Below are 22,416 nucleotides of genomic sequence, written 5' to 3'. Positions count from 1 at the left end.
GGCAGGCTGGGAGCTGATAGGCTGGGAAGACACTGGGAGCAGGGCAGGGCTTATGAGACTGATATAGGGCAGGTGTGACGGTGACAGCAGACTAGGGAAGAACACTGAGACAAGGGCAGGGCTAATGAGGATGAATGCAGGGCAGATGTAAGGAGGAGTACTTGAATACAGGAGGAAAAAACAGTCCAACCAATAAATGAAACCCAAATGACATAAAGCCAGAAGTCTTAAAGTCCCTTAAAAAGTCCAACTCAAAACAAGCCCTCTCCCTCACAGTCTAATCTTCACAAAACAGAAAAGTCAGAGGGTATCTGGTGGACAATGGCAACTGAAGAATATAGAACCATACTGACAGAAAACTTACCAGGCTCAATAACCATAAAGAAGAAATGGACTGAACAGACACAGAGTGAACACAAGAACCCAAAAGAACAAAAACACAAAGAGTCCAAACACCACAGAAAGTCCTGGCAGGATGTGACAATGAGAGGTTGAGCTCGAACTTGACTGTTGTAAAGATGATGTCACAGATAAACCACCAGGTGGAGGTAGAGACTAGTAGTAGTACTACAGTGTACTGACCAGACTCCCAGTGTGAATACATGAAATATTAACTGTCCCTGTATGTTCTGAAACTTGTGATTTTGGTGGGGGGGACAAATTGTTTACCAAAAAATGTTTACCATTCAAGAAGAATAGTTAAACTTATTGACTAAAAGGTGATGAGTGTGCTGCTTTTGAGCCCAATGGGAGGTGAAAACTATGTTTATCTTTAGCTCAGCATCATCTTTACAGCAGGAAACAACAGCACTGGAAATCTGTTGTTAAGATTAGTAAAATTCTACCACAGATTACACCACTGAGAGACAGAGGTCACCAGTTGTCTGGCCATTTCTTTACCAATATGTACAAATCAATTGACATATTCATGTTTAAAAGATGCAACACTGACCAGAAATTTAATACATTGTGAGACCTTTTCAAGATTTTGCATATCTGTTTTCTAAAATATCCAACAATAGAGAATATGGATAAATAAAACCTAAAAAAAAAAAACCCTAAACATTGCTTGAAAGCATCTCTGCTCATCATTCACCTGTTCCTCTTATCTTTGTGTCTGTTGATCATCTTCTTCTCTCTTTTTCTGCTCTCTCACATCAAAGAAACAACTCACAAGAGAGATAAAAATAGATTTTAAGAATGTCTTTAAAGTATGTGAATCTGACCCCTGCTCAGCTGCAGAAGTGACCTTAAATGTGAACAATCTCTATTTTTCTCTCTTTCTGTTTGCTTTCTTCTGTCGGAGATCTTATAAAATATGAGGTCACAGTCAGTTTGAATACAAAGACTGTACAGGCTGTGTGGACAGTGTATTGACTGGATTGGGGGGGTTATATTCTGTTACAGAATTCTGATTGATAAAATTGAAAACTTGCGATAACAGTGCTTTATAACTGTTTTGAGGGCTCTGCACACCAGTGGTAAACCCACACAGGTGATTATACTTATTTTGGCAGATTGGAGCTTTTCTCAGGACAGTGTGTGTGCATCTGTGTGTGTGTGTGTGTGTGTGTGTGTGTGTGTGTGTGTGTGTGTGTGTGTGTGTGTGTGTGTGTGTGTACAGACTGCTTGGTTTTTTTTAAGTTTTATTAACAAACTAAAACTCAGACATCACAGCTTGAGAGTAAATAAAGAACAACTACAAACATAAATAAACACAATAAGGGGAAATTGCATGTCATATTTTTTTGTCAAAAGATATAATAAATAAGATACTACTGCAGAGACTTTATGTGATGCTTGGCAACACTTTTTCCATGTGCTTTAAACACACTTTTACTGGTAATTGATTTCAATTTATCTTTGATATCCTTTTAAACTTTTTATTTATGTTAAAATTTGCAGTATAACAGTATAAATGAATCATATCTTTTGGGAGGGAGAAATTATAATCAAAATAAGCAACAATGTCTATATTTCTCAGCTGTATATTGTAACCTACATCCTCTTCATTTCTTCCAAAACATCAGAGAAAATTCACAATTACAGAATCAGTTTATTAAAGACTCTTATCAGTATCAGTAAATCTGTGCTTGTTTAATATCTCTGTAGCTCTCCTGCTGGCTCTGTTGCACCTGTTACATTTAATTAAAAACCAACAGCTCATTAAATTAGTTGTCACACTTTTTCACATTTTACACTACATCTTACACATTAAAACACAACATGTTTGCATAAAAGGACGTCAAGTGACCAGCATATCACAAATTCATAACCTCACAGGTGGTATTTATTAGATGTAATAGTTGGAGTTATACTGTCGTCACGTACAGAGTTGGTTATCAGCGTGGCAGCAGCAGTATAGAACTTGGACTGGAACTTTTTTACTTCCCACATTGAATAATAACAAGAGCTCATTTCTCTTGGTCTCCATTTTTTACTGTCACAAACAGGATGTTGTTACTTACTTTTCGTCATTGCCTCCGGTTGTTCTCTTGGCTTTACTGAAGAAAATAAGCATGTTAGAAGTGCCTCTTCTATCAGCCTTTCATCTGCCACTTTCATCGTCAAAGCTTCAGCTCAGTCTGCAGTGCAATAAAACAGATTCTCCTCCAAATCTGACAAAGAGGCACAAAATGTAAACCACAGAGTAACAGCTGGTAGAGACCTCCCTTAATCATGTAATCATTATGGTATTGTTGTTCAAATTAGTTTGTAAAATCACTCTTAATAGAGAAAAATTGTATAAGTACAAAGAAAAAGATAAATGATTATATTTCCTTGTTTTATTTTCTGTTTACTCAGCACTGTCTTTGTACGGCTTTGCTGCACTCATGTCAGAAATTTCACCATCTTAAAGCAACTCTGACAGTGAGTGAAGAAATGCAGCCTCCTCCAGCACTGTGTGTGTGTGTGTGTGTGTGTGTGTGTGTGTGTGTGTGTGTGTGTGTGTGTGTGTGTGTGTGTGTGTGTGTGTGTGTGTGTGTGTGTGTGTTTCAGGGGAATAAGTTGTACTGATCTGTACCAGGACCTAAACATCTAAACATCCACAGTCTTCCTTTCCCCTGCTTCGACGGATCACAGAACAACATGACCGCAGAGGATGTCTCTTTTACTCTTTCCCCTCATTTCTTTTTCTCTCTCTTCTGCTCTGCTGCTCTGTGTTTCCTTCACAGTGTTCCTGTTCTCTTTAGCTGCTGCTTCTAGTCTGGAAAGTATTGAGATTACATTTGTCATATTTGCCACATTTCTACTCTTTTCTCACAAAATAATATTTTTTATCATATTTTCAAAGTGTAGAGAGCAGGAGGAAGTGAGCGAGACATCACAGTAATTGTGCAGCCACCATGGCAGGGTTAACCCACTAGGGGGCAAAACTTTCCTTCAAAACTTTATTGCAACCAGTGATCAGCATTGTCTACTCTGTACTTTTTTGACTGTTTCCAGTCTTCATGTGTGCACCCTATCATATGAATTTAGCAAACAATATCTGGGAGATATTTGGGAGAGTTCTTTTGTATTGTTCATACTATCATGATGTAAAAGTGTCCATATTCCATGAAATATTCTGGTACAGATGATCAAAAACTGGAATGATTGTTCAATCTTCATGTTTAAAGCTCCCCTGTGGAATTTTCTTGCAAAAAAGTTTCTTACATTAAGTGTTTCTCACCGAAACTCATTGTGTGTATCCATGAGGCCTGACAAACATGTATTTACCTCCCTCATAATACATTTGCAAAGTTTTTTTTGCATTGTTTACATCCTTGTTAACTCATTAGGAGTTTTCTTCTTCACTGCCTTTGTTGGAGCATTGCTGCACACATTACAGCCTCCTGTAGACCAGCTGAATAGTATAAAAAACATTGGCAGGAATGTGCATCACATCAGCCGCTTGTGTGCACAAGAACAAACAAAACGGGAACCCACTCAGAAGAACATAACAAGAGGTCACTAATTCCACATGGTACCTTTAAGTTTTCTAACTTTGTCTCAAAGGCCTGGATTATTCTAGTATTCATTCTGATTTCTTAAGTATTATATAATACATGTTTTGTCAGTGATTAACTAGGTATACTGTATACTGTAACTGTATGCATGACACAATAATTAAGACTTCATTTATTCATTCATTCATATTATACATTGCTGAAAGCCCCAATAATGACCCTATAAGCCTTTCCCACGACACACATTATAGCATGTGTCAGTAGGAAAAGCACAGGTGTAATTAATAAAATTAGCAATGGCTACATTAGCTGCTTCAGTTCCAAAGCATCTAGCATTGTGTATGTTGGCTCATTGTCACACTGGGACACCTGGATAGAACAGAGCCACCTGTGCTTTCCTGATATGACAAGTCAAAATACCTACTAGTAAAGATATCAATAGATATCTTTGGGCCTTGTCTGTTTCTGGTCATGTGTTTCCTTTCTCAACTTTGATTTTATCTGTATGGGCTCATATTCAAGGTTGGCGAGTGAAAAAACCTCTGCTTTCACTATGTTCATATGTAAATTCAGTCAGGTGCTCCCAACAGTTTGCAGTAATGACAACCCAGTGTGTATTCTTTATTTTTTAACCAACATTTATACTTGTGATACATGTTGTCAGATATCTTGGCTGATCAGACCTCTGCTAAGGTTGAAGTTTGGCCGGTCCATGCTGGGAATTACAGGAGGTCACCAAACTAAACATACCGATAAGAATGATAAAGATGTAAGTTGTCCCACTCAGCCACCTTACATAAGTACAATTTTGAGATACTGTACTTTATTTGAGTATTTCCCTTTTATGCTATTTTATCCATTCACTCTTTACTCCAATAATACTCAAAAACCCATAATGAATGTATAAATTACAATGCACTGTTATACAGTAAATGTAAGTATGAATGCAGGACTTATACGTTTAAGTGAGCATTTTCAGACTGTATTATTGGTACTTTTACTGAAAATCCAGATGAAACAGCATTTCGAGAGTATCTAACTTCCACATTGTGATGTATTTCTGAGTGAAACAGGGTAAACAGGCGGGACATAATGTTGGGAGGAATTTGATTTGAACGTTGAAAAGTGGGCATGTCATAATGAATCTTAGCACTGTGCCGCTAAAAGTTGAAGATTGATTGACTGATGGATGGATGTCATGATAAAACATCATAATTTGTTTTACAGAATGAAAACACGATTGGATTTTGATATAAGAATACAAAGAAATTGAGTTTTTTGGTATTTTTTTGTCATATATTGTTAAATATTTGCACAATAGGACCGAGGATGTGATCTAAAAGGGTTAAAAAGGCATTTCTCATTTCATCTCGACTTGAAGTAAATGTATTCTGAATACCTCTACCACCACTGACAGCCTGTATTTTGCCACCAAGCCGTGAGATGAGCTTTAATCAGGGAAAATAAGTGAAAACATATGTGTTGTTGGATCATAGGTGTGTAAGGCCTTTAAATCTTGTTTGTCTTGCAAAAGGGTGTATTGGGGGATGAGAAGTTGATATTCTGTATCCAGTTTCATTAGTTAAGTTATTTATAATTAAGTTATCCATAAATCTACAGACCTGTCAACCCTGGATGAATTTTTTGAATACCACATCAGTGACCTAGATGCGTCAGATGCAAATCACTACTGTTCGTACATTGAATTATTGTACATAATTTGCATACATACTCATAACAGTACAACATTTGCATACATGCAGCAGTCAAACAGACAAAAAAGTGAGGGAAGCACTGATATGAAAATTCTTGATACCAATTTCAGATCGTTAAAAATATCTGCAGATGCCAGTACTGTTAGTTGGTCATTTATGCCTGTTTGTCCATTTGTCTTTCACCTGCCTAAACAAAGCTGACCAACGAACACAATTTCACTGAGGCTACACACTAACATACCATTACTGCTGCATTTATATAGTTTCTATTTGTTTACACCTTCACAATAATCAAACTTTGAGCCAATTAGATTTTTGAAAATATGATTTTCAGCTTATTTGAAAAGATGATGAAGATGCAGCCGTAAAACCCAAACCAGCCTAAACAGATTAAACTCATTTGCAAAGGTAAAGGGACTGGGGTTGATGTGGAAAGTAGAAATTGTGAATTGCATTACTAAATGCTCCACTTAGCTAGCTGCTAACTTTAAGTGTTTGCTGTTACATGCTCAACAGATAGCTTACAGTTAGTTTATCAGAGCTTTTTACCTGAAAACAGCTGCATGCTGCGTATAGGAATAAGAGAGTGAGAGCAGTGAGACTGAACTAAAACAGTAAATGTGCCATAAAGCCAAAAGGAATGAGGAGAGGCTAAAAGACTTTATGCTATACTTAAAGGTGCAGAGTGTAGGATTTAGTGGTATCTAGCAGTGAGATTGCAGATTGCAACAAACTGAATACCCCTCCCCTCCCAAGCATGTAGGAGAACCTACAGTGGCCACAAAACTCCCAAAAAATGCAAAAGGCCCTCTCTAGAGCCAGTGTTTGGTTTGTCCATTCTGGGCAACTGTAGAAACATGGCTGTGTATCATGGCGGTCTCCATGGAAGAGGACCCGCTCCCTATATAGATATAAAGGGCTCATTGTAGGGTAAAGAAAACACTATTCTTATTTTCAGGTGATTATACACTAATTAAAACATACTTATGAATATTATATTCCATTTCTGCCAAGTCTGTTCCACTAGATGCCACTAAATTCTACACACTGCACCTTTAAATTACTACTTTTAACCATAACCCACAGGTGGTTAATGTCAGTATTAACTTGTTGTCCTTTGCTGTTAATAGGAGCTAATTTTTTTTTTTTTTTTCAAAACAAATATGGAGCACTGAAATTCATCCTACAAAACAGGGGATGGACATAAGGAGATTTGTTTTTTTAGAAAGAGTTGAGCTAAATAGTGTCAATACATAAAAACAGCTACATGTTTGTAGGCTTTCTTTACTTAACATTAAATAATCAACAGTGCTGCCAGCTGGTATTCGCCCTGAGTTTAAAGCCTTTTCACCATTTTCTTGTTCAATATTACCATTAAATGCACTATAGTGTTATTCAGTTATAGTTGTAGACAGTTACTGATAGGGAGACCATTTGATCATAAACATAGAAGCCAAAGTAGATAATTACTGGTAACTTGGTTTAGTGTGAACATTAACATCAAAAAAAATTGACTGCATGACACCCCTGGTTGAGGCTGTCAATGAAGCCATTGATGTCCACTTTGAATTTCTCTTTAGCAAACAGGCTACATAATAATCTGTTGCAGCTATACAGCTGTAAGTCAGAGCAGGTTGAGCTATTTGCATTGAAATATTCTGATTGGCTGAGGACACACTGCAAACATTGTTGATGTTCTGTACTTGGCAGCCTCAGGATGTGCTCATATATGTTTGTTTTTTTTTTCACGGTACTTTGCAAGAGGTCTAATCCATGTTTTCTATATCTGTCCTAAGTAGAACATTTAGATACAGCATCTAATGTGACTACTGAAAGTGGACAAAACTACAGTTACACTGACCAGCTATCTAGCTTCAAAGGCCCTCAGCGGCATGAGGCTGAGACAGAGATGAAACACCAAAACGCACACACACACGCGCGCGCGCACACACACACACACACACAGCAGGGAGAGAGAGATGAGAGATATAGGCCTTGTCCGACAGCTGAGATATAGCACAAGAGCCCTGGGGAGTTTCAGGGGATTTCCACCGAGGGAATCGGACACGTTGTCTGATTTACACTAACACTTTGGCTAAACTTATGATAAAAGTTCACAAAAGAAACATTGCTTTATCTGTCTTTATCCATCTCTGCCTCCATCTGTCTCGGTCTCTGTTTTCTGCTCTGCTGCTTTGTCTTTCTTTCTCTCTCCATCAAACACTGTGGTGGCTGTTGGTAAAGGGCATTTTAAAGTTGTGAATGTACCGTCATCTAACTCAAGATTTCATTTCCACCATCAATTTAAAAAAGTGTTTTCATAGCTTATTGTGAAGCCAAAGGTCGTAAAGGTGATACTAGGAAATTTAAAAAAAAGCTATAAGCAACTTTGGACTAGGGAGGATGAGACAAACTGTAGAGCGAGTTTTGGAGAGGAAGCAACATGAGGGGAGTGAAAGAGAGTTGAGAGAGGCTGAAAGAAAACACGTTCATTTTTATCTGCCTTTTTTTAAGTGAGAGGGGAGCCAAGGAATGCAATGAGGAATCTGGTGAGAGATAAAGAGAGGAAAGTGGATGGTACTGTACTGTACGTGTGTGTGTGTATGTGTGTGATGATTGCGCAACTGTTAGTGTATATTAACGTGCATAGGATCTAAATGATGGCTGAACTCTGTTTCTTTGTCTTGTCACTCACAAGCGTGCTCTCTAATCATGTTTTAAATATTTTAGTTACAAAAGTTCAGTTGCATATTTCAAAAACTGTGACAATTATAGAATTATATGTAATATTTCATGGATATCTTTGCTTTATGGTGTAAAAAACTATTATACTGATTAATATTAAAGGATGACCATATTTTTAAAAAACAACAAAGAAACTTATAAATGAATAAATAAAGACCACAGAGACAAACTGTTACTGTATCAAAACAGCCACAATACATTTACACAGAGAGAAACCTTCATTTTATCGCACACTTTTGAGTACAAAATGTTTCACTGACATTTGCTTTTTTATGACCCAAATATTAATACACATCAAAGAAAGAAAAAAAGAAAGTATAAACAGTTCCTGGATCCATCCAAAGAAAGTCTAAAATATATCAGTTAAGTTACATATTTTCCCCATGGAAAGAGCTCAGTTCCCATGGTGAAGAAGTATTATTTACATCTTGACCATAATGTCCTGGCCACAGAGCCAGTGTGACCCAGCAGACATATTTTAGAGCTTGCAGTGTCTAAAACACTGCCAAAGTCCAGCAATATTTACACACCACAGAAACAAGAGACTCAGACGATTAAGCTCCAAGAGCGCTGAGCTCTGCTAAAAAAAAAACCCAAATCAGATTCTCACATTACTCAAAAACAAAAGTGTACATCTGCAGCAGATTTTTAAAATACAAACTTAAAGGCATATTTGTGTTTGCAATGTACTTTATTATGCTGACCAGAAAAAAAAAACACCACACACTTACATTGCAAACACCGCCTACAATGTCAGATGTAAATTATTCACTTAATTGGATCTTTTTAAATTAAAGCCAACTTTATCTTTTATGGTATAACTATGAAAACTATTAGAAAAGGTTGAGAGGGCTACAAAGAGATGCTATTTCACCTCTCTCCCTTTAAATCATTCCAGTGAAAACAATGTCTGTCCACAAAAAGAAAATAAATAAGTAGTTCAACATAAGAGATATTTACAACAGCTGAAAAAGCGCTAAGCTTTGGGCGCATGGATGCATCTGATCCTGACCTCTGACCTCCCTGTACACACACCGGTGGTGGTTGGTGCCAAGAGAAAAGACAAAAATTGGGGATAAGAAATGAAATATCACCTTTTAGTTAAGATGGAAATATTTTGTCTGAGATACTTCAGGACTTTTCATCTGCCTAACACAGCATTTTATGCCTGTGATATAAAACAAAACAAAAACGGATATAAAGAAACATTAAATGATACTCTTCTCAGTTGTGTTCTATCAGGATAATCTAGAAGAATTCATGTGCTTTTGACTTTCTGAAGCGTCAATTTACAACCAGAGCAAAGATTTCTGTAAAGGAAGAGTCTGATAGTATTAAGTATTTCATTTATAGTCAACAAATCTCATGACAAGACCAAAACCAACAATGAACTGATCCTACTAACAAGTTTTTCAAGTTTAATCACCAATAAAACGCACTATTTACACCTGTTTGGGTCATATTTGCTAAAAAAAAAATAAAAAAAAAAAAACTACAGTGCCAGTCTGTTTAAGAAAATTCCTTAGCATTTTTTTTTTTTTTTAAATGAAAGTTTTTTTGTGACCCATTTTTAAAAGTCTTCAGTAGGAATGAATGACCTTGGTGCTGAGAGCTACAGACAGGCTGGGAAAGTCTTGAGAGACAGACTGAGTGTGTATTCAGAGTGAAGACAACCCTGCGTTAAATAAATGCAAGAGAGAGGCATATTCTCTCAGGTACCAGTGAGATGATGAAACACAATCCAGAAGGTCCAGTTTGAGTGACAGATCCGTGAGTTTGAATGCTCATCAGATGCCGAAACACTGGACAGTGGCTTATAATATTACAAGGAAGGATGTCACAACTCTGGAAAGTGTTATTTAGGATTAGCATTACTTTATCTTGGGTTGTGAGGATTGTAAGATGTAAACAGTAGAAATGCAAAGTAATCCACTAGGAATGTGCACTTGCATGTATTTGACTGGCCAAGGCAGAGCCCTGACAGATGACATCGCATTCTGTTTTGGCAAAAGTTGAGCCTGTGTGTTTTTTGTCAGAGCCCTCTGTGTCAAGGCAGTGAAGTGAGGACTCAGTGCCAAATGTCAGCCTAACACATAGTTGGTTTCAGCCTTTTCATGGAATTTGTTGGCATTATAAAAATATAGGATATGAGAATTCCCAAGACAGACTATTTAACTAACAGACTTCAGAATCTTTCATGACTCTTAGGGCGTCTTCGTTGTTTAGTTGGGTTGAACTGGACTCTGCTACTTTGGTATGATTCATTTGGGCAGATCTGAACACAGCAATTGTATTCGGGTGTGGACAAACACAACCGTCACAAACAAATTCTGAAGCAGTTGATTTGTGTCGGGAACGTCATCTGCCCTTGATCTGACCTAACTACAAGGAGTACTCTGCACCATAACAGGGTGTGATTTGCATGCTGGGATGCAGATGAGTAAAGTCAACCGTTGGACTAATAATGACGTATGTTGCAGATAGGTTAGGGCAGATAGGACCTTTTTCAGTACGTTCTTCTGTGTTTATGTACTCGCTCCCACCCCAAACACATCTAACCAATGAGAGGAGTGAACGTTCTCACATGGCTTTTGTTGAAGCATTTTAATTCGCTTGAATTTTCAACGCACCCTTAGACAGATTTACTTTCTGTCTTAGGCTGTAGACTGTGGTATCTAATTTGTAAAATCAAAATAATGTATAACTATTATTAAAGGGGAGCTCCACAGATTTTACATATCAACGTGTGTTTCCAGGTGTTGGGGAGTACTGCTGCATATTTGAAAAAAGTTACATAAGGTTTTTGTGTCTGCAGAGGGAGCTGTGTGAAATCTGTGTGGAGTTAGAAAGAAGCGAGATTACCAGACCTAGCTGCTCCTCATCTCTGCTGGAGGCTTCACTGGCTGCTATCAGCAGACTAAACTGTAGACGGTTGAGTTGCTTTGTGGGTAATGTAGGCACCAGGTTTTGGGGAGGAAGAATGCATGGAATAAAAAAGGACGATATCTCTTGTTCTGCTATATTTCTTTGAAACTGTCCGTTGTGAATTTGACAATGTTATAGGGGTGCAATGCTAAATCAGTGGAGTGTTGTTTTGACTTTTTTAAGGGACGTATCAGGACACAGAGCTTTAGAGGCCACTGTGGTTGCAAAGGTGATAACCAGGTTTGGATTAACCAGAGACAGAATATATAAACAGATGTAAGCCCGATGTTTACATGTAAAACTGTGATATCGACTGAACACAGACTCAGATGGCCAGCTGGAGCTTGGTGAGGTTCCTCTGATGCATGTTGTGGTGCCGCACCAACTCATCACTCCGGGCAAACTTCTTCTGACAGTTCGGCCACCGGCAGTTAAACGGTTTCTCGCCTGAGAGGAAGAGATGTGGGATGGATGGACAGGTTGGAAGAGACAGAATGATGGATTGAAGAAGACGTGGAGCAAGACGTGTAATGACAGGAGGGGGAGAATTAGGACAGGAGGGGTTTGAAAATGAAAATGAAAGAAATATTAGAATATTATGTTGATTGTAAGTGGAATGGGAAGATTAAACAGACTATGAAGACTTTTAAAATCTAATCCATGATGGCACAAGTATAAGAATAAATACATGTTGATATTTAAATATTTTTGCAATATAGTTATATATGTAAACATCAAATGGATGAAGAAGAAATGGAAAAATAAAAGTTTACGCACTTGTTTTACCTGTATGAGTCCGGGTGTGTGTCTTAAGGTGGTCAGACCGAGAGAACTTTCTCTGACACGTCTCGCATTGGAAGGGTTTAACTCCTAAACACATGTACAGTATGCATGCACGCACACATACACACACATACATTCACACAAACAAGCCCAAGTAGACACACACACACACACACACACACACACACACAGAAAACACATGTTCAATCACACAGACACACACACACAGACACAGAGAGAGATAGAAAAATACAGTAGAGCAAAGGCTTGCAGGGAAGCCATTCCACAGTCTGGCCAGCCTTTAGTAACTTCATCTGAGGGGAGGACAGTATAGTGCACTACCATATACAAAATGCAAACTGTGCACTTCAAAAGACTGCATTGTCCAAAAAATGGCTGTCATGCGAACAGGTGAGGAGAGCAAGTAGAGAGAGCAAAGACAAGGAACTGAAAGGAAAAAGTGTGACAAAATAAAGACAGAGAGGCAGATTCAGTAAAAAATAATCAAACCTGTGTGCCTCCTCTGGTGTCTTTTGAGCTGGTCGGAGCGAGAAAACCTCCGGCCGCAGTCTGTGAACTCACACTGGTAAGGTTTCTCCCCTGGACAAAGACAAGAGAGAGGATGCAGAGAGTTAAACTGAGTTGGAAATGATTTTATGTCTTGTTGTATCCCTATTTTGTGACATAACACTGCTGTTCTTCTTGTAACCACTAACAGACAACAGTTAAAAATTATTCTGCAACAATTTTGATAATCTATTAACTGTTTAAGTAATTTTCTTAAGCAAAAATGTCATATGTTCAGTTATACTCATTCTTCTGTGATAGTAAACTGAAGATCTTGGGGTTCTGGACTGTTGGTGGGACAAAAAAAATGAAATGTCCCCATAAAATGAAAATAAAATGCATCTAATTCACAAAGGTAGCCACATGATAAAAGCACCAAATTTGCCTGTGAGACATTTTAACAATATTCATTCATTAATCACATTCATTTGAAGACATCAGTGCAATTACTTCAATTAGCCAAAGGGCATCATCTACAAGCCTCTACACCAGTGTCTCCCAGAGTGGTATCTGAAACACCCTAGGGTGCCTTGAGGATAAGCCAAAGATGTATTTCATACTGTATATTTCTCAATAATGTTTCATTATCAGCAAAGACATTGAATGCTTGAATGCATTAAAAACTGAATGTATTGTCATTATGTCATGTGTGTAGGTTTTTTCCCTTAAAACCTAAAATTAAGATTATTTTACTTTTCAACAGAATAATTTTTTTTTGGACCGTCATTTTAAGTTAAATATTTATCTAGAAATCTGCACAGCAACATGACCATGACAAGGACAGATTATAAAACTGAGGCTAGTGAAAACATCATTTATTTGCTCTCCTAATGCTAAACGTAAAACCTTTGATTGAATAGGAGCATGTGGTCATGGCATTAAAAGCACATGTCAGAAGTTGTTTAATATATGTAATATTGCAGCACAGGTGGCATCCTGCCAGTTTTACCTGTGTGTTTGCGACTGTGCATCTGCAGATGAGACAGCTTGAAGTAACGTTTGTTGCATCCTGGGTAGGCACACATGAAGGGACGCTTCTCACTGCTCTCTGACCGCACTATTGCTGGAGCGATGCTGGGCACCCGCCGTACATCCTGCACAGACACACACACACACACACACAACCCAAACACTTTAATTTAAACCCAAACCACTCTAGTAAGATTTAACAAAAACTCTCCCTGGACATCAATAATTGAACCAGTAAAATGTAATTTAAATAACAGGCAATTAAATCTGTCCTGTGTGTAAATAAGAGCATGTGATCTGCTGGCTCATTGGGATCATTATAATAAAATGCTCATATATTCATTAGATGGGAATTAGCAGTAAAATGACCCCAGACTGACTGCAGCCCAGAGGGAGCTGTTAGTCACGCCGTTTAGACAGACCCCCTTCCAGAGCGCCCCATTATAACCCTGCTGCTCACTGCAGAATCTGTAGGAGAAGAATAACAGGACATAACACATGGCTGTACAAAAAAAAATCTAATTTTGTATTTTAGTTCATCTGCAGAATAAATCATAGCAAGTTTTTGTCATGCCCTCAAATGTTACAACCTATATCTTTTTGGTATTGCTATGTCAGCCCCATGCATGACATTTCTGCACTTTCTTCACACTTCCTTTATCTCTTCCTCTTTTTCTCAACTGTTTCCTCTTTATACCACTCTTCCCAAAACATTCCTCCTTTCTCCCCTCTCTGCCTTCACACCCCTTCTTTCTCCCCCTCCCGCAGCCATCTGCTCTTCATTTCCTCGGTGTTTAGCATAATGGCTCCAGAGACAGGCCTGCTGTACATTTAGCAGGTATTGATAAGTAGGCTACATTACAGCTATTACATACTGGAATAAGAGCCACTTCCAGTGTCCAAGTAAAATTAACTGCCACATTCAACCTAAAATCTCACATTATGAAACAGTATACTGTGACCTTAATAATCTCAAGGTAATCTACAGTATATCAGGTAATGCAAGATACATACTGCACAATACTAAGTGCCCATGTGCAACATGTCGTTCATGAATGCAAAATAAACCCCAACACGTTGTTAATCCAGTTGACACTGCTAATGATCAAAGACATGAGATGCAAAATACAAATTTTAGATGATTAAGTGTCAAATAAATAAAAGACTTTTTAAAATAAACAATCAAATGAATAAAATACAATTGTAAAATGTATCATTTAAGCAATAAATTGCAAAATCATTAAAGAAATCATTAAAACTTGACCTTATCATTATGAAATGCTAATTTATCATTCTTATTTTATAGTAATGTTAGCTAGCTACTGTTGGCTAGACTGTGTCTTTTTGTTCCTCACAGAGTTGTGTGTCTTTCTGAGGATCATTTTTAGAATCAAAAAGTTGCCAAAGTAACTCTAAATTAACCAGCTAGCTGCTGTTAACACTGACTCTTCGATTTGATGTCAGTAATAGCACCAGCTCACAAACCTTATGAACTAGTTAGCAGGCTAGCTAGGTAGCATGTGTAGCCTTGTTATGCTAAATAAAAGGAAACTGTTTATTTGCAGCAGCAAGTATTTGTTTGATTCAGAATTACTTTAGTATTGTTGTTGCTGTAGCAAACAGAAGTTAGCTAGCTAAATTTGTTAGCATTGCTGAGCTTGCTAAAAGAGGCTGTGATTGGCTGAAAAGGGACAAAATAAAAGAGTAACTGGGGAAAATGCTGTTATGATCTCCAATAAAACTTATTATTATAGTAAAATAAGAATTATGATATATAACAATAATGTGTTGAGTGTTGAAATGGTTAATTTATACATTTTATACAACTTATTCATGTGGTTATTTATTTCATAATTACTTATTCAAGATTCAAGATTAAAAAAACTTTAATGTCCCTGAGGAGCAATTTGCTTTACAGACAGTAGTCCAACACAAACACATACAATACATCATTCACAACAAAGCACAAGACCCATATCTCCTACACTGTCACCATGAATCATGGAAAAAGAGAGAAAGGCGTGATGACATCCGAGGTTATAGTTTGTTTAAAAAACCAATAGCAGATGGAACAAAGGACAATCTGTATCTATTAGTGCTACCTTTGGGGAGACTAAACCTCCTTCCTGATGGAAGCAACTGGAACTCAACATGTAAAGGTTGTTGAGGGTCCAAAACAATAGTCTGTGCCTTTAAGATGACCCTCACTTCATACAGGTGCTGAAGGTCATTAAGGGTAGCACCAGTAATCTTGTGGCAAACTTGACAATTTTTTCCAGTTTGTTCCTGTTTTTAGGACTTAGACTGCAAAACCAGCAAATCGTAGAAAAAGAAAGGACAGACTCAACAAAAGAAGAATAAAACATTTTCATCAATGTCATGTCCACATTAAAACTTTAAGCTCAAGGTGATGTCTTCAAATTTAATCCTCTTGTCTAGGACAGTGTCCAAATACTTATATTGCTGCACTGCCACCACTAGCTCACCCTTAATCACACACTGCAGGGGCAAAGGAAAGGGATCTCCTCCGAAAATCAATACACATTTCTTTGGCCTTAGCCACATTTATTTATACTGGTCACACCAGTTAACATATTCATCAAGGACTGGGCCATGATCTTGATCCACACCCAGCAGAAGACTCACAATCACAGAGTCATCAGCAAACTTAAGGACAAATCTTGATACATGATTGCTCTGACACTCATTTGTATATAAGTGGAAAATGAGAGTTTACTGGACAGAGTTCTATTAACCCGGACCCTCTGAGATCTGTTTGTTAAGAAGTCAGTGACCAACATACTGTGCTAAAATCCGTATTAAAATTAGGTAAGAGTCTGTATGGAAGGACATGTGGCTGAATACTATTAAAAGCAGAAGAAAAGTCAATTAAAAGCAAATGTGCAAGGTTCTTATTTCCCTCCAGGTGCCTCAGTAGAAGATTTAACAGAGTAGCTGTAGTGTCCTCCACTCCCCTCCTCACCCTGTAGGCAAACTGTGAGGGGTCCAACATGTCATCCACTGTGTGTAAAATTTCAGATTTGACTGTTTGATTGTTTTCATAATAAGGGATGTAAGAGATGTAAGGGCCACAGGGCGATAATCATTCAGTGCCTTAGGAGACTTAACCTTTGCCACTGGCACCCCAGTAGATTCCTTCCACATGCTATGAATGTTCTGTTGTTCCAAGGAGGACTGGAAAATATATGACAAAATACCCCACAGTTGCCAGGCACAACACTTCAATAATTTTCCCCCTATGCCATCTGAACCAGGGCTCTTCCTCTCTTTAATACCACCAAAAGATTTACACACAATCCCTTCATCAATTTTAATCTTACAGCCTGCAGGCCCATGTCTAAAATTAGAGAGCTCATCATTAAAATCATAGATATCAAACCTAGAGTAAAATTTGTTTAACTCTTCTGCCGATTCAGCATCAGGCTTCTCAGGATACAATACTCTTCTGTCCTTGTTCTGCATCCCAACCATGGACTTGATTCCTTTCCGAGCCAACCTTGAGCGTCCTTTATTTAGCTCACCCTCCACTTTTTTTATACCTGATTTAACATAGCTTTATCTCTCTTTTAACAAGTTTATATGCCTCCGTTCTTTCATTGTTATCACCTTAACAATAAGACAGCTTCTTCTGATTAAGAGCATGTTGAAGCAATTTGCTAATGCGGGGTTTATTATTGGGGAAAATAGTACGTTTCACAAGGAATCAACATATTTTCACAAAAAGAGATGTAACTAGAAACTGTGTCTGTGAGGTCATCTAAGTCAGAACAAGAGTCTTTCAATAGATCCCATTCAGTACATTCAAAGCAGTCCTTCAGCTCCAGTGTAGAGTCTTCAGTCCAGACCAGAACAACCCTGAGCTCGATGTTCCCTCTCTTCAGGGTTGATTGATAAGTGGGGACCAAATGAACATTGCTGTGGTCTGACAAACCCAGAGGAGCCATCACATAAGATTTATAAGCTCCACTAATGGTGCTATAACACTAGTCCAATACTTTACCCTGTCTTGGTGGACAGGTGACGTACTGGAGGAAATGATTCAGGGACTTAGTCCTAAGACAATGATTAAAATCTCCCATGATAAAATTGGGTGCATCGGGACATATATTCTGTAGACGGTGCACAGTTTTGGCGAGGGTTGGTCTTACGTTAACCACATTTGCCTTAGGGTGAATATGAACAACTGTGGCGAATAGTTGTGTAAATTCATGCGGAAGATAAAACACCATTGGGTGTTTACATACAGGCACACACCCCGCCTTGTGTTTTGCCAGTCAGGCGTGAATCACAATCCAGGCGCTAGAGTTGGCCGGAACCTTAAATTTCAAGATCAGCGTCAGAGTCGTGGTCTTTAAGTCAGTAAGTTTTAGCAAGGGAAATGATACAATAATGTCTGAACTCTGACAGAAACTTTGCACTTGCTTGTCGTTCATCTATTTCATTCCTTAATGACTGCATGTTGGGAAGTATGATGGAGGCCAGAGGAATACGACGCAGCTGCTGTCTCCGTAGTCTCTGACGCACTCCACCCCTCCTTCCTCACTTCCTCAGTCGAACAGTCTTGTTCCTAGTAGAGTTGGCATTCTCTCCAAAATATTTCCGGATTGCCGGTGGAATTACAATTCCAGGCTCCAGTGCTGCTACGTTAGTAATGCGGCACTGAAGAAGAAACTCATGGCTGTACTTCAGTCCATGAGGTTGGTTGAACTCATGCAGGGTGAACACAGCCACAAAGTGTCAGAAACACCAGGAACTAATGTGCCACATCCATGATCGACAGATGACAGTGAGATCAAACAGATCACCATTCATACACTGAAAAGCAGTCAAGGACTGACATTGCATTTATTTATTTAACACTTTTAAGTCCGATACTAAAGTAACTGACAACTAATCCAGCAGCATCATAATCAGCAGTAATGCCTGTTTGCTGCAAATTAGTTCCGCAAAATTGACCGAGTGACCTCTTGATATGCAGAGTGATATAACTATCTATGATAAAGTATTTCTAATACATGTCCCTTAATCATATAGTTCAGTTTTCAACAAGCTGTGTAATACGTTTTTTTAAATCAACATTAATGAAGAATGAAATTCCATGGCTGTCAGCTGTATTTCCTTTGGCAGTGCTAAGAATTAGTATAAACCCTATAATAAAAATTACAGCGCAAAGCATCACTTTGCTACTCAATCCTTTTTCTCACATTTTAGCAGCTCTTAAATCATACTTTAAAAGACACAAGAGTGAGATATTGTTTATTCTTTTGTGCTGAGCCAGACCCCTTATGTGTGTTTTTTGCAATCCATTTCAATGAACAATGTAAAAAAAAAAAGGAGCAGGGTGAATGATGAAGCAGGCCTTGAAAAGAAAGAACGAAAAGATCCCAAAAAGTCCTGCTGTGGACTAAGAGCAGGTCTGGAGAATCTCTTGCTCCCTGTCCTTTAGAGCTGCTGACAGACAATAATTAAAATCTAATGATTTATTAACATGCTGATCCTCGTATGGAAACTGTATCTTTACCCAGTGTAACCCTATGTGTGTGTGTGTGTGTGTGTGTGTCTGTGTGAGTGTGTGTTTCTCAGCTGCTAATGGATTTGTGGAAAAAGATTCCTCTTGGCCTTTAGAGCTGCCTTTTAAAAATGTCTGTGTATGCGTGTGTACGACGTGTCTTTGTGTGTGTGTGTGTGTGTGTGTGTGTGTGTGTGAGTGCATGTGTAGGCATTTTTGTGTGTGTTTGTAAATCTGTGCTCTGCTACATATCAGTATTTCCTCTTCACATCGCCTGGTCATTGCATCAGGCTTTCCACTCCTCCTCCTCCTCCTCGTCTCCCTCAGTCCACTCATTAAAACATTAAAGAAGTAACATGTTTATGGTTTATAACATTGTGAGTCCTACCTGTATGCCCCTGAAGACTCCATGTGTGTGTATGCGGTACTGCGTGCTGCAGCTGTACACCATGGGGGTGCTGGGGTCACTGTCGTAGCCCGCTGCATGGCTGCCAACACACAGGAGATGGAAAAAATCATGGAGTGATGATTATTATTTACATTGTTTCATCAGGTGATTTAATTGAGATCGTAAAAAAGAATGCTGCATCAGTACTTAGTTGAACACTTTTTGAGCAGCTGTCTTTTCTGTGCAGGACCATCATTTTCACGAGCGTATGTAGAGGTAAAAGGAAGGTTTCCATGTGGACTGTTGCCACATTCAGTAAGATGAATGTAAAGCAGACAGGCATCAGATAACAAGATTCTTCAGTGCTGTAAATCCATACGATGTAACAAACAGTGGCAGAAATATAGAGCATGAACTGCTGTTTGACTGAGTGTACTGAGTGCAGGTAGGGTCATGAGGGCATCATTTTTCAAACATGTTCATCGTGTCACATACAGCCCATAATGCAAAACACAGACCAATCATTTGTCAGCTCACTGTAGAGATGTAAGTCGTATTGATGTACAAGGATGATTTTTTTTTTTTTGTCAGAGCGCCATATATCCAGCTGAACCCTGCAGAAGAAAGTTGTGCTGGTGTGTGCACTGTTTGTGTGTGTATATGTAGGTGCCTCTGTATGTTTGTTCATGTGTACAATAAGTTAAAGTGGAACTATGAGCTTTGCCAAAATAAGCCCTGATGCAAAATCAACAGTAGGGCTGCTATTAATAATTATTGTCATTATAGATTAATCTGTTGATTGATTCTCGATTAGTTGTTTGGTTCAGAAAATGTCAGAAAATGCAGAGCCCAGAGTGACGTCCTCAAATGTCTTGTTTTGTCCACAACAGTCCACAACCCAAAGATATTCAGTTTACTGTCATAGAAGACTAAAGAAACCAGAAAATATTTACATTTAAGAAGCTGGAATAAGAGAATTTGGACATTTTTTTCTTACAAAATGACTCAAAATGATTAATCGATTATCATTGCAGCTCTAATCAACAGGCTGTTTGGAATATGTACAGGAAGAGGCATTTACATTCAAGAACACGTGCAGGTTGACTTCATGTTTTACAGGTGACTGCAGTCATCAACCACAGTAATTTACAGTATTTGTACAGGTTATATTTTAAAACATATTTGCAGGCTCTCATATCATCATCTATTTAATGTCAAAAATGATGCTGTTAACAGTTCCAGTATCGTTGACAGTTGTCAGTCATGTGCATAATAGGGTGGGTTTTTTAAGAATATTTATTTTGTAGTAATATTTTAAAAATTATTTGTTTTCGGGAGGAAAAAAAAAACATGTCAAATACCAGCATGTAGGTCGGTTACATCGCGATCTCAGTCTCTCCCCTCTGCTCCGCTGTTATGTCTATCAGCAGGTCTCAACGAGGGGAGTCACATCCACCTGCTACATGACACATATTTCCTTATTTGGACATCACTCCTGGAGTTGGGGGTGTTTCCCAGAGATAAAGCTGAGTTACTGACACAAGCAAAGTGCTCCCAAAGGACTCTCCATAACCTGTTGTTCCCCTTTCCACAAAGTTAGGTTGTAAAAAATAGGCAATAAATGAAAAGTGCAAAGCAAGAACTGTTCTTCTCTACATATTACATGCTGTGCTGTCTCTGTGTTATGGGTGTATAAATAAGTAAGGTCTGTCTGCACATTTTCAATGCACTTGGTTTTAGCTCCGTAGTCAGTGTAGTCGTCTATGATCTGGGAGACTGGAGTTCGAGACCCGGTGTGGGGACTTCCTTCGTAAGATAGTTTATTGATAAACACTTTAACACTTTAATATCCTAAAATTAAAAGCATAATAAAAACAAAAACTGATTTTTTACACCTATTTCCACTTTTATTCAAATACAAATATAAATTAAAGCTGAGAGCAGCGATGATTGGGCCCTCGCTCCTTCGCGCACATCAGGGTGCACCACAGTCAAACTACACCACAGTTGAACTGCAGTTATTGCAGAGCAACAAGTTACAGCAACATATTTACCAGACGGCCCTGATATGGATATACATTTTCATGAATATTGGACATTGCTTGTAGGAGATAACTATCACTTCCTGTGTCCACTATGTGGTGCTAGAGAACACCCCCTAATTATATGTCATGTTGCTGTATATCATGTCTAGACCACACCATGTAATTTTCATGTATATTGGATGACATTTGTCACGTAAGGCTGACTTTGTGTTGTCAGTAGGTGGTGCTATGACTATGACTCAATTTTGACACATAGTTGTGTTCAGGCCTGGACTCTTATCAAGCATGAGAAATCTGGGGAAGATTGGACAATGTAAAGCCGAGTTACAACAACTTCCTGTTTAATGCCCCAAACATGATTGTCTGGCATGCCACACCAAGGGCATTCCATGAAAACTAAAAATCTTCGCAATTTAGCATCATGAAGGTATTTAGATGTAATCCACCAAATTTGAAGTCTCTTGGGTTAAATCTGTAGGAGGAGTTTGTTAAAATACAACGCCTGTCAATGACTTCACTTTGTGAAAGAAATGCATAGCAAATTCAAAATGGCTGACTTCCTGTTGGACTTAGGGTATGGCTCCAAGAGGCTTTTTTTTAAAGTCTGGAGATGGTAGATCTGCCCACCAAAGTTTGTAAATCTACGTCAAAATTTTCAAGGTGGCACCCTTGAGCCATTTTGCCACACCCATGCCCAAGACCCATATCCAATATCACATCACAGTAGGAAAAGCACAGGTGTAAATCATAAAGTTAATGTTGGCTGAGTTCCATTTAGCTGCTTCAGTTTCAGGGTCCT

At 38.4% G+C, this 22,416-nt stretch overlaps 1 protein-coding gene across 6 annotated transcripts in view; it reads right to left on the bottom strand.

Moving 5' to 3' along the window:
• Window positions 1–8,582: 8,582 nt before the first annotated feature.
• The window catches only part of wt1a (WT1 transcription factor a), a 33,563-nt gene continuing 19,729 nt past the window's right edge, over window positions 8,583–22,416 (bottom strand). For 2 of the 6 annotated variants that reach the window (XM_042410871.1, XM_042410874.1), the window contains 5 exons: window positions 19,573–19,672; window positions 13,635–13,779; window positions 12,629–12,718; window positions 12,113–12,205; window positions 8,583–11,782 (listed from right to left, as the gene is read on the bottom strand). In XM_042410871.1, coding sequence (XP_042266805.1) covers window positions 11,661–11,782; window positions 12,113–12,205; window positions 12,629–12,718; window positions 13,635–13,779; window positions 19,573–19,672 — 550 coding nt within the window. In that variant the 3' untranslated portion in view covers window positions 8,583–11,660. Of the gene's footprint in view, window positions 11,783–12,104; window positions 12,206–12,628; window positions 12,719–13,634; window positions 13,780–19,572; window positions 19,673–22,416 lie in introns of those variants that run through there. The other 4 variants (XM_042410873.1, XM_042410875.1, XM_042410876.1 and 1 more) reach the window with 3 other exon arrangements.

This window comes from Thunnus maccoyii, chromosome 5, assembly GCF_910596095.1.
Source record: "Thunnus maccoyii chromosome 5, fThuMac1.1, whole genome shotgun sequence".
Lineage (NCBI taxonomy): Eukaryota > Metazoa > Chordata > Actinopteri > Scombriformes > Scombridae > Thunnus > Thunnus maccoyii.
The sequence above is the reverse complement of the archived record's forward strand: the minus strand, read 5'-3'. Positions and strand labels throughout refer to the sequence as shown.